The 11,548-nt window shown below is 36.0% G+C and overlaps 2 protein-coding genes across 4 annotated transcripts; one reads left to right on the plus strand and one right to left on the minus strand.

The window, feature by feature from the left end:
- The first annotated feature begins 1,717 nt into the window (after nucleotides 1-1,717).
- Nucleotides 1,718-7,496, plus strand: LOC104217259 (glutamate dehydrogenase B). Of its 3 annotated transcripts, none has more exons than XM_009767452.2 (10): nucleotides 1,718-1,812; nucleotides 4,392-4,548; nucleotides 5,144-5,257; nucleotides 5,385-5,606; nucleotides 5,717-5,791; nucleotides 5,988-6,104; nucleotides 6,297-6,547; nucleotides 6,633-6,708; nucleotides 6,786-6,872; nucleotides 6,967-7,496. In XM_009767452.2, exons 2-10 carry the CDS (start codon nucleotides 4,441-4,443, stop codon nucleotides 7,150-7,152), a joined length of 1,236 nt encoding a protein of 411 aa, XP_009765754.1. In that variant the 5' UTR covers nucleotides 1,718-1,812; nucleotides 4,392-4,440; the 3' UTR covers nucleotides 7,153-7,496. The 3 variants fall into 3 exon arrangements, with proteins under 3 accessions (XP_009765754.1, XP_009765755.1, XP_009765756.1); XM_009767453.2 differs by lacking the exon at nucleotides 1,718-1,812 and adding an exon at nucleotides 4,078-4,223; XM_009767454.2 differs by lacking the exon at nucleotides 1,718-1,812 and adding an exon at nucleotides 4,246-4,315.
- Nucleotides 7,497-8,611: 1,115 nt separating this feature from the next.
- LOC104217258 (putative H/ACA ribonucleoprotein complex subunit 1-like protein 1) lies at nucleotides 8,612-11,249 on the minus strand. The gene is made up of 4 exons (XM_009767450.2): nucleotides 11,088-11,249; nucleotides 10,848-10,996; nucleotides 10,587-10,702; nucleotides 8,612-9,039 (listed from the first exon to the last, which is right to left on the minus strand). Exons 1-4 carry the CDS (start codon nucleotides 11,218-11,220, stop codon nucleotides 8,868-8,870), a joined length of 570 nt encoding a protein of 189 aa, XP_009765752.1. The 5' UTR covers nucleotides 11,221-11,249; the 3' UTR covers nucleotides 8,612-8,867.
- Between the last annotated feature and the right edge of the window lie 299 nt (nucleotides 11,250-11,548).

The following is an 11,548-nucleotide window of genomic DNA, read 5'->3' on the forward strand; positions in this document are numbered from 1 at the left end:
CAATGGTACAAGCGATTTGACGAGTTTATGTTGCGGCAAGGGTACAAGAGAAGCAAATACGATCATTGTGTGTATTTGCGCAAGCTTAAAGATGGTTCCTTTGTATATCTTCTCCTATATGTTGATGATATGTTGATAGCTTCCAAGAATTTGGAAGAAATTGATAAGTTGAAGATTCAACTGAAGAAGGAGTTCGAGATGAAGGATTTGGGTGAGGCAAAGAAAATTCTTGGCATGGAGATAATTAGAGATAGACGTTCAAAGAAACTCTGTTTATCTCAAAAGGAATATTTGAAGAGAGTACTTCAACGTTTTGGCATAGATGACAAGACTAAGCCAGTTAGTACTCCACTTGCTTCCCATTTTAAGCTAAGTACTACTATGTCGCCAATGGATGAAGCTGAACGAGAGTATATGTCAAAGGTACCATACGCAAATGTTGTTGGTAGCTTGATGTATGCAATGGTTTGCACAAGGCCTGACATTTCACAAGCTGTTGGAGTTATTAGCAGATATATGCACAATCCAGGGAAGGAGCATTGGCAAGCTGTGAAGTGGATTCTACGGTATATTCATAATACTGTAGATGTCGGGTTAGTTTTTGAGCAGGAAGACAATCAGTCTGTAGTTGGATATTGTGACTCAGATTTTGCGGGTGATCTGGACAAACGAAGATCAACTACTGGTTATGTGTTTACTTTTGCAAAGGCACCAGTTAGTTGGAAGTCTACTTTGCAGTCAACAGTTGCTTTGTCTACAACAGAGGCAGAGTACATGGCTATTACAGAGGCTGTGAAGGAGGCAATTTGGCTTCAAGGATTGCTAAAGGAGCTTGGTGTTGAACAAAAAGGTATCACAATTTTTTGTGATAGTCAAAGTGCTATTCAATTAGCGAAGAACCAAGTTTATCATGCAAGGACGAAGCACATTGATGTTCGGTATCATTTCGTACGAGAAATCATAGAAGAAGGTGGAGTCACGGTGAAGAAAATTCATACTACGGAGAATCCTGCTGATATGCTGACAAAGGTGGTGACTGCGGTCAAGTTTCAACATTGTTTGGATTTGATCAACATTGTTGAACACTGAAGATTGAAGATGAAGACACAACCAAAATTTGTTACCGAGAGAAAATTGAAGATGTGGAATTTTGCCAAGGTGGAGATTTGTTGAATTATGTCAAATTTCCATCCCACATCGGTGGGTTAAGGAGTTGGTGGGAAACTTTTCCCCTATAAAAGAAGGCTTAATGTTTAGGATTTAAACACACCTCTCATTTGCCTTCTCATCTGTTTAAGGCATTTGTATCTTCTCTCTTTAGTATTATTTCACTTGTATTTTTGGAGTGAAATAAAATATTGGTTGTGTCCGAGGAGTAAGCAAAATTAGCCGAACCTCGTAAATTCTGGTGTTCCCTTTATTGTTGCTTTATTGTCTTATTTATTATTTGGTGGCTGTCATAATTTTTGGTATAGTAGTTGTGACTTATTCACACTATATACATTTGGCTTCTGCAACATTTACATTAAGTGTACATGAATGTGAAGAGGATTTGAGGGTAGTGAAGTGATGAACTCCAACATACGCTTGTTTCATATAAAAGTACTAGTATTGTTGTATGAATAAAGAGGGATTTTTGCAGCAAAGATTCCGGAGGAATTGATTCTGATACTGTGTTAACGTTTTTTTTTTCAGGGGTATAAATTTGTAGGCAGACTTGTGAAAAGAGTAATTTGTATTGCTTTACTCTCCTTGCTTAAAGGCATACCAGAAGCTAGGGGGGGCTGCAGCGGACTTACTGCCGTACCTAAGGTATGCCAAGATTTCTGTCTGTTTTACCGAGCATATAGCGTCTCAAACAGTCTTTCCAACTTCGTAAGGTAGGGTTAAGGTCCAGGGCCGGCTCTAATGTACATCCAAGTAAGGCTTTTGCCTTAGGCCCCAAAAATTTGGGGCCCCACTTTTTAAAAATAACAGATTTATAGGTATTTAAAAAATAATGTTTAGTACTTTTCGTATAAAGGTAGAGTTTGTCTATAACAATTGTATGAAAGAAAAGAAGTTTTCAAGATTATAATTGATAAAATCTTACCTAAGATTAACAATGTCTCAAGATAGATTAAATTTGTTGGCTATATTATCAATTGAAAAGGAATTTTTGGAGGAAATCGATTATAAAAAATTATTAATATTTTTTTAAAAAAAAATTTAGGCCTCACATTAAACTTTGGTTTTAGGCCACACATATGTTTAAGCCGCCCCTGATAAGGTCTGTGTACGCTCTAGCCTCCCCAGACCTCACTTTTTAAGATTTCACTGGATATGTTTTACCCTCCCCAGACCTCATTTTGTGAGATTTTACTGGGTATGTTGTTATTGTTTAGCGTCTGACACTACATCTCTAGATTCTTTTAGTAGTTTGTTCTTAATGCTTTTGAATGTTCTTATAAGTGCTCTTACCACTTTTTAATATGATGGTTCTCTGTTTTTGGTCTTGAAGAGTTTTATACAAGCATAGTGCTTTCCGCTATTCAAATGGAGAACTTTGCAATTAGCTATTGAATGTGGGCATCTTCTCTCTGTAAAATACAATAAACTGTTAGGATTTTGTCCCGAATTTGTAATTTACTAGAACTTGGAAGAAGACTTCTAAAAGGACAAGTTTTGTACTTCTATAAATTAACGTTTTCCTCTTACAACAAGAACAATAACAATAACATCCACAATGTAGTCATTAAAAAAGTCTTGTTTGTGAGAGATTTTTCTCTCAATAGTTTTTATAATTTTATACTAGTTTTTATATTTAGATTAATTGACCTAACCCCATTGTAATGTCTTATTCTAGTATATTTTCTTTCTTGTCTGATTTATTGTTCACCAAATTTACATTGTTAGCTTTCGCATGCACTATGTTATTTCAATCCCAACATAAATGAAGTCTAATCCCAATTATTTAGCCCCGGAGCACATACCCAAAATAAAAGGAGGTGAAGGTCAAAACAACCCTCACCCTCCAAACAGAAATTGTAAAAAGTAAAATCTTGACAGAAGATAAAGGGTTTCGTTGCAAGCAGCCAAATTTTAGCGACAAAGACAATGGATAGGGTAAAGGTGGATTTGTGAGATTGTGATTGCTGAATTTTAAGTGAAGTAGGACAAAGTTCCTCTACTTTTTCTTATACGTGAAGTGTACATGTAATTGACATGTAACCCGAAATTGAATAACAGGAGACTTTAATATATCTTCATGTTGCTTGGATATTGTTTCTAGCTCTATTATTATTTTCGACTATAGATGGGATTCGACTATAGATGAATATATTTTTAATTTGCCTTCTTATATACTTTACATGGTCTGGTCTGAAGTAAAAATAACGTCTTATTGGCCCCTTCCGTCAATACGCCAAATTTGAAATGGCTTCTCCGTTTCTCTGAGGTCAGAATTCCAACAAGGATGCTATCAATTTTTGGAGTAGACTTAAATGGTGGAGGCAAAATCTAGGTTAGGCATATTTGGACAATTATTTCTAATGTAGTTGTGCGTTGGCTCGATAAATCTCGTGGGCCAATAGCGCTAAAAAGAATTGACCATGTAATAATACTCCAATATAATAAATGGTTTAATAACGTAGACAATGACCCTTTTTAGCAGCCTCGAAACCGCAAAATGGAAGAATGGTCTGAGTCATTAGTCAATGTTAATTTTGGAGATGGATAAACTAAAAAATAGAAAAAAATAATTCTTAACTAATCTTTGACTGTTGCAACTTGGGTTTGATATATATGCCGACAAAATAGGCACCAAAGGGTGCGGTTAATATGTCAATAAAGTAGGTGAAAATTATGAAGAGAGAAGTAAGGTTCAAATCAAAGTAAAACAAGTACAAAAGGTGATTTTTTCTATTTGTCTAAACGTTGACAGCTTAGTTAATTAGTATGTTATCTAAAGGTAGCAAGTATCTACTGAAATAGTTGAAGTACTTACAAAATTGACTAGACCACTGCTAATTTAAAAAATGCTGATACATGCATATGACCTAATTAACAAAATTTACAGAATACTTGTAGGAGGAAGATGTAGAAATATTTTATTAGCTGTTGCTTATCACGCGTTGGCTTTGCAATAATCTAGCTGTCATCAGCCATGAAAAAGGTGTTTTTGTTAAGGAAAAAAATGTCAAGCTATGTATATGTGAATTCGGGATTATTAACGGATAAGAAGGGTACGTGTTGATGACAAGATTGTTTTGAAATTAAGATGTCCACATGGGAAAATAAGCAAAGTTATTAGGAAACTTCTTCATTATAAACTCAAGTATAAATACTTTTGTTGCTTCATTCTCAAATTACATAACCAAGAGTTGACCAGATTTGTTCTTGTCTTGTTTCAGATTTTAACTTTCTGGGATCAAGCTTATTTAGGAAACTATTTGAAGAATCATGAACGCTTTAGCAGCAACCAACAGAAACTTTAAGCTAGCATCTCGTTTGCTAGGCTTGGATTCCAAGCTTGAACAGTGTCTTCTCATTCCATTTAGGGAGATTAAGGTTTGTTGCTCATTCCATTTTTGTCATTTTGCAATTCTTTTCTTGAGTTCTTTGTTCCATTTGGGTGCTGCAATACATCTTTATTTTGGGTGCCAAGATTTTGATGACATCCGACATGTTTTGTTTTCAGTAATTTGGCCGCTTTGATCATTTTGCACCTCCTATGATCTGGCCATTCTAAGAACTGGACAGATTGAATTTTGCGTTGATCTTGGACATTGTACTTAACATTCTGACTTTTACTTAAATTTCTACTTCTCTACTAGACTTTTACACGTGAGACAATTTTTTATAATATGGTTTTGGAGCAGCTTACGTGCACTTCGATTTTTATCCAGTGCTATCTCCATTAATACAAATACCGAGTGACTCTGTCCATCAGAGCCTAGCCAAAATAAATCACCTCTATCTTTTTGTCTTTGATGAGAGTTGGACCCTAGTCTCATAGTTTAGTCTTTCAGACCATTTCATTGACGGCTAGATCACACATTTGGGTGCTGGACTGTTTTGTCAAACCTTTGTTTTTTGCACTAATGTGCTTGTATATTGCTTTTCTCATTTTTCTGTAAGCTGTACTTATTGACTGATATTGCAGGTTGAGTGTACAATACCAAAGGATGACGGCTCATTGGCAACTTTTATTGGATTCAGGGTACAACACGACAATGCTAGAGGCCCCATGAAAGGAGGAATCAGATACCATCCTGAGGTTAGTTGTTTAACTTGGCTGAATTACACAGAATGGCAAGATTGATCGAGTTTCTTTAATTCAAGATCATGTTTTTGATTAATGTAACAATGTCTGATACTGATTCAAATGGTTATGAGTAATGTAGGTTGATCCGGATGAGGTGAATGCCTTAGCACAGCTAATGACATGGAAGACAGCGGTTGCCAATATACCATATGGAGGGGCTAAAGGAGGAATAGGGTGCAGTCCCAGTGACTTAAGCATCTCTGAGCTAGAGCGACTTACTCGAGTATTTACTCAAAAAATCCATGACCTTATTGGAATTCATACAGATGTTCCAGCACCTGACATGGGAACAAATCCACAGGTATATATATGTCTCAGGCATATCATTTTATCGGACAGGAGAAAGTGTCATTTCCCCTTAACCTTTTGGCATGCTACGGATGGATCTAACTGAGGTGTTGCTTTACGCAGACAATGGCGTGGATTCTAGATGAGTACTCAAAGTTTCATGGCTATTCACCTGCAGTGGTAACTGGAAAACCTATTGTAAGTATGAATAACATTCTGATTTCTGATTGACGATCCTGTACACTCCATAGTTCATTTTACACGATCTGAGTAGTGTAAATAAACTTTCAGTTTGATGATAACCTATTCTCATGGTCTGTGTTTTCTAGCTTGACTCACAACTATACAATCTTTGTATTGGTTTAACTTGGGAAATTCAACATTTTGACAACAGGATCTTGGTGGATCTCTAGGCAGAGATGCAGCTACTGGTAGGGGTGTTCTTTTTGCTGCTGAAGCACTGCTTAGAGACCATGGAAAGAGCATCGCTGGGCAGCATTTTGTTGTTCAGGTTAGTGCCCTTAATTCAACTAACAATTGTGGAGAAACTTAATCTCGAAAACTATTCTGTTTTTCTCAAAAACAAAAGGAACAGAATTAATTCCACACTAGCTGATTGGTTGGTAAGGAAAGATACAAAAGGATATAGAAAGTACATTTCGTTGGATAGGTCTGGAATTTGATACGATTTCTTTCGTTCCAGGGATTTGGAAATGTTGGTTCTTGGGCTGCACAACTCATTACTGAGCAAGGTGGGAAGATTGTTGCAGTCAGTGACATAACAGGTGCTATAAAGAACAAAAATGGAATCGACATAGCAAGTCTACTCAAACATGTGAAAGAAAATCGCGGAGTTAAAGGTTTCCATGGCGCGGATTCAATAGATCCTAATTCTATACTGGTAGAAGACTGCGATGTTCTTATACCAGCTGCCCTTGGCGGAGTAATTAACAGGTTATTCTCATGCTATTTCTATAAAACTAGTTATTAACAAGCTCTTGTCATTTCAGATTTATGATACATTTAAATCTCTTTAAAGGGATAATGCAAAAGACATAAAAGCCAAATTCATTGTTGAGGCTGCTAACCATCCAACTGATCCTGAAGCTGACGAGGTCAGTGTTTTAGTTCAGTTATTATTTGAAACACAGGACAGAGAACAACGAAAATTAAACTAATTTTGTTCATGCAGATTTTGGCAAAGAAAGGAGTTGTCATTCTGCCAGACATATATGCAAACTCAGGAGGTGTTACTGTCAGCTATTTTGAATGGGTTCAGGTATCAGTTTGACCTTTATATCTTCTCATATTCCAGCCAAACTGTGGGATCAATAACTCTTCATATTAACTTTTGGATGATTCTGTAATGCTAGAACATCCAAGGTTTTATGTGGGATGAGGAAAGAGTGAACACTGAGCTAAAGGCATACATGAACAGAGGTTTTAAAGATGTCAAAGATATGTGCAAGACTCACAACTGCGATCTCCGAATGGGTGCCTTCACCCTAGGCGTCAACCGTGTTGCCAGAGCAACAACACTAAGGGGATGGGAAGCCTAAGAATGAGGCGACGATTGCTTCTTCTTCAAATAAACATATACTCTAAAGCATGGAGTTCATATACTTCTGCATATTCATTTCTGCACTTGTGCAAAATTTGACAAAAATTTAGCCATTTCAATAGTTTTGCTTGACCTTTTAAAAGAAAAATAAATGTTGTACACCATCATTCTTATGAGTGCAAGATGGCTTGAAAGCACTAGAAGGGGCCACTTTGTTTGGTCCAATTCTTTATTATTAATCAAACAAAGTTTTATAATTGTCTTTGACCTTATTGTTTTCTTAAGAATGAACCAGAAATATTTACAATCTTTTGTAGATATCTTCCTGGAATATTAAGTTCAGCTATTTTGCTATTTTTCTTATATTTTTATATTGTATAAATCCTCACACCCCTGAAACCCCCCTGCCCAGTTGCCTACAGTGCTTTTAACCACTTTTTCTCCCTTGGTGACTCGAATCTCCAAAGTTTAAGTTGGAGCTGGACGTTTTTTCGGACAAAAGACACTGTATAGCCGCTGTAAAAATAATAGCCGAAAAAATGTATAAAATTTGTATATGTATAGACATTTTATATGTTATATACAAAAATTATACAAGTTTTATATACTTTATCGGCTACCGGATGTTAAATAGTTTCTGGCGCAGGCTAAAACTGATAATTACCCAAGTTTTTTTTCCACTAGACGAACCCTATCTTGTCTCTTCTCATTTCAGCCCGCTCAAGTTCAAAATTTAGCCTTAAGAACAAAGCTGTGACTGCAATCATCCAGATATCTTCTACCCTTTGTCGCCTGATAAAACATGAAAGATCATTTAATATTATGTTAGTTTATGAGAGCATGTCAATCTACTGTGGCAAGGTGCAGATCCTACAGCACATCTAGAAATCAATTCCTAGATTCAATCCATGCGCATCACATGCTCTGAGAAGTAGGAGAGACTCGGGAACTGAAAACACTCTTGAATCAGATATTATTACTCTTAAATACACAAAGTTCTTATAAAAACACTTCAATTTGCTAATGCTGATATTAAACTTTAATTTATACCGTCTAATTTCAGACTATATTTTCATTCACCAACTAAACACTGAAAAATATTTTTCAAAAGGCATTTTCCGTCATACTAGAGACACTGTAAAATTAAAACTAATATAAATAAAATCGGAAGAAAAAAAAAACACTGCAAAATAAAACTAATCAAAGAAAATAGCAATCTAGGAGATCAACTAGTACCAAAATACCAACGGTAACGGGCAAAATCACCCTGTAGGAAAGAAATAGCTTTATGATACACTGGAATAGGGACACTACTGGAATTATTATCATGCACTATGAAGTACAAATAAGCCAAGGTCAAACTTCCGAGATCTATTGCAATCGTCCACATAATGAATGAGTTATGCTTCAGAAAAAAGAAAAGAAAAAAAAAAGAGTTGGGCTACCAATACAAGATATGTACCAAAATCACCAGCATAAAATAAACCAACTTCAAGCATAAGGATCTCAGATTACAGTAGAATGCATTTAACTAATACTGCTGTTGATCATGATGGGTGCTCAATGGGCAAAAAACACTCAAATGGTTCCAGTTCAGTGGAAATGAAAACGAGCCAATTCCACGAACAGAATTGTAGCGACATCCTCCCACCCAATTGATTCAACAACATCGCAGCACTATATCTAAAATTGAATACAATACTACAGTTGCTTCTAAAATCTCCCTCTACCCCTAAAACTGCCTCCACGACCACCTCTAGGAGGTCCTCTACCACCACGAGGAGCACCCCTTCCACGGAAACCACCACCACCACCACGGAAACCGCCTCTTCCCCCACCTCTTCCTCCACCACGTCCTCCACCTCTAGAAGCTTGCTGCTGTCCCCTGCGATAACAGGGAAATACATTCAGATTCAGTTCAAGTCAGACCCAAAAAAACAAAATATGAAAGAAAGAGGTGGTTGTATCAACCAAACATGGTTGCAATTTAATTATTTTTACTGTCAAACATAGATTTTGTATTCTCTTAAACATTAAGGTAGAATTTGTTATCGTCATCTAAATGAACATTGTGCTCTGCAAGTTTGCTAAGGATTTCAGATTTAGTTAAATGTCGAACAGAAAAAACACAATATTGAAGAAAGATGTGGCAGTATTAACTGAACATGGCTCTGAAATGCATTTAGTTCTTGGGGTAGCTGCATAGACCTTATATTTCCGAGCAACAAAGCCATAGTCCTTAATTTTCTAAGGGAGGATTTCCTCCTAATCCAAAAGAACACACCTTCTACATGTTTGCTAAAAAAGACATACATAAGCATATCCTTCCAGCTTCAGGTTAACTTCGCTCTCATTGGATGTGATTACTTCTCAAGGCACATATCGAATATGATGACTTTAAAACATCTTTCTAAATGATTTTGAAATTCTGAAAGTCTATCAGGCAGAGTTTGAGTTCACAACATACTAAATCATATTGCTATAACAATACTTGATTTTAATAGGCATAGTCATTTGGAACAAATAAATCATATGGAAGATAGGAATATTTCTCCTATAAGAATGGGAGGAAATATTGTCTTTCCTGTTATTCACAAGCATTCCAAGTGCAAACAAGAAAAGCAAATAGGATATGATATGAAACATGGATTATTTCTTTGGATGGTAATTTGTGAATATCGTAAACATGAACTGCTCCACTCAAAGTCATAAATACAACTTTTCTGTCAGTGTCATGAATCCATTACTAAACTCATGATAGATTACAGTATTAGCTTCAGCAATGACATTTTATAATAATAATAATAATAGAGGAATTTACAGTTAGGTGATATAACAGGCTGAAACAAGTTGATGCCAGCTTAAAATTAGTCTTAACAAGATGAATTCTCTAGAAAATACATCTACCATACATTAATTAGTATTGGAATGAAATAGGTCTAAATAGCATGAATGGATATAGAATTCGTATAGGCAACACCGACTAGTTTGGGATCCCTGACTAGTTTCGAATTAAGCTGTAGTAGATAGACTGGTAAATAAACTTCCTTTTAATCACAGTGCGTTTTCACTTACTTCATCCTGCATCCATTAGAGTTTAAGATACTAATAGTTGGCATAACCAGTAGTGTTATACCTAGAAGACGGCATTTCAAAAGTAAATGATTTTTTTAAAAACCACGTTAAAAAAAGACAGACCTGCATCAGTTTAACTTTTTCAGATAATGTAAAGAAATTTATTCGCAATCATAACAGCAGGGTATATGTTAATTTAAACAGCCTAAATCCAGAATAATGCTTTAAATCATATTTAAACCTTCAACTATCCAAAAACAACATGGTCAAGGCAACCAGGAGAATTGTAGTTAGTTCAAACAGACAAACGTCTATATGAAGTCTTAAAAGCATGAAGCAAGACGAGTAAACACATACTTGGGCTGCGGAAGAAATCTGGCCAGTGGCAAAAGCTTAGCTGGGTCAATGTAGAACTTATCTCCAGATGAATATGAAGTCGCAATTATTCCCTCCATCATCTTTATGGAAAAATACTGTACCAGAAAACACAAAAAAAAAACAATCCCATCATATTTTATAACATCAAAGCAACAAATTTTGAATCCCAACTTCTAATTTTACAATTACAAAATAAAACAAGGGAAAAAAATAAAACAAGGAGAAAAAGGGTTTTCTTACAGATTCATTAATGGGACCAAAAATCTCATCGACTTTTCCAATCTGGGTCTTGTTCTGAAGGTAAATGGGTGCATTAAAGTATGGGATTTTCTCATTTGTTAGCTTAGTCACTGCATCTCCTTCACATGCGTGCACAAATGAAGAAATCTCTGCATTTCAATATTCAAAAAGAAAGTCTTTTGTTTCAATGCAGTATTTTACATATAGCAACACATAAAATCGAGGAGAGTCAAAAAATACCAACTACTTCGGGAGGAGGCCCTTCATCACGAGGAGGGAAGCGACCACCTCCACGGCCGAAGCCCCGACCGCCGCGGCCGCCCTCTCTGCCGGCCCTAAATCCTCCGCCACCACGTCCTCTTGGAGGTCTCATGCTTACTTCACTATCCACTCTATGGAGGAAAAATGGGGTTTAGGGTTATAGAAAGTTTTAAGTAAATTGAACGAGGCAGTTATTTGTTTGCCCAAATTTACCCCTGATTAGAATTGTATTTCCTTCTCGCTTTGTCCTTTGTCTTTTTTCTTTTTCCTTTAACTTTTGCTTGGTTTTATTTATTTGTTTTTGTTTTTCCCTATTTCTGGTTAGGATTATCCTCGCACTCACTGTTAGGCACAGTTATTTTTTTTTTAACATAAAGATACTTATTTCATTAAACATAAACATTAAGCATTATAGCAGTAGTTATGATCGTGATGATCCT

Source organism: Nicotiana sylvestris, chromosome 3, assembly GCF_000393655.2.
Source record: "Nicotiana sylvestris chromosome 3, ASM39365v2, whole genome shotgun sequence".
Classification (NCBI taxonomy): domain Eukaryota; kingdom Viridiplantae; phylum Streptophyta; class Magnoliopsida; order Solanales; family Solanaceae; genus Nicotiana; species Nicotiana sylvestris.

What these genes read in the sequence shown, in the direction of transcription:
- LOC104217258 (XM_009767450.2), bottom strand. Translation starts at nt 11,220, where the DNA reads ATGAGACCTCCAAGAGGACGTGGTGGCGGAGGATTTAGGGCCGGCAGA. An exon ending in TTGGTCCCATTAATGAATCT is followed by an intron (nt 10,703 to 10,847) that starts GTAAGAAAACCC and finishes TTTCTGGTACAG; the next exon opens with TATTTTTCCATAAAGATGAT. An exon ending in AGATTTCTTCCGCAGCCCAA is followed by an intron (nt 9,040 to 10,586) that starts GTATGTGTTTAC and finishes CTGTTATCGCAG; the next exon opens with GGGACAGCAGCAAGCTTCTA.
- LOC104217259 (XM_009767452.2), top strand. Translation starts at nt 4,441, where the DNA reads ATGAACGCTTTAGCAGCAACCAACAGAAACTTTAAGCTAGCATCTCGT. An exon ending in GAATCAGATACCATCCTGAG is followed by an intron (nt 5,258 to 5,384) that starts GTTAGTTGTTTA and finishes TGAGTAATGTAG; the next exon opens with GTTGATCCGGATGAGGTGAA. An exon ending in GGCAGCATTTTGTTGTTCAG is followed by an intron (nt 6,105 to 6,296) that starts GTTAGTGCCCTT and finishes CTTTCGTTCCAG; the next exon opens with GGATTTGGAAATGTTGGTTC.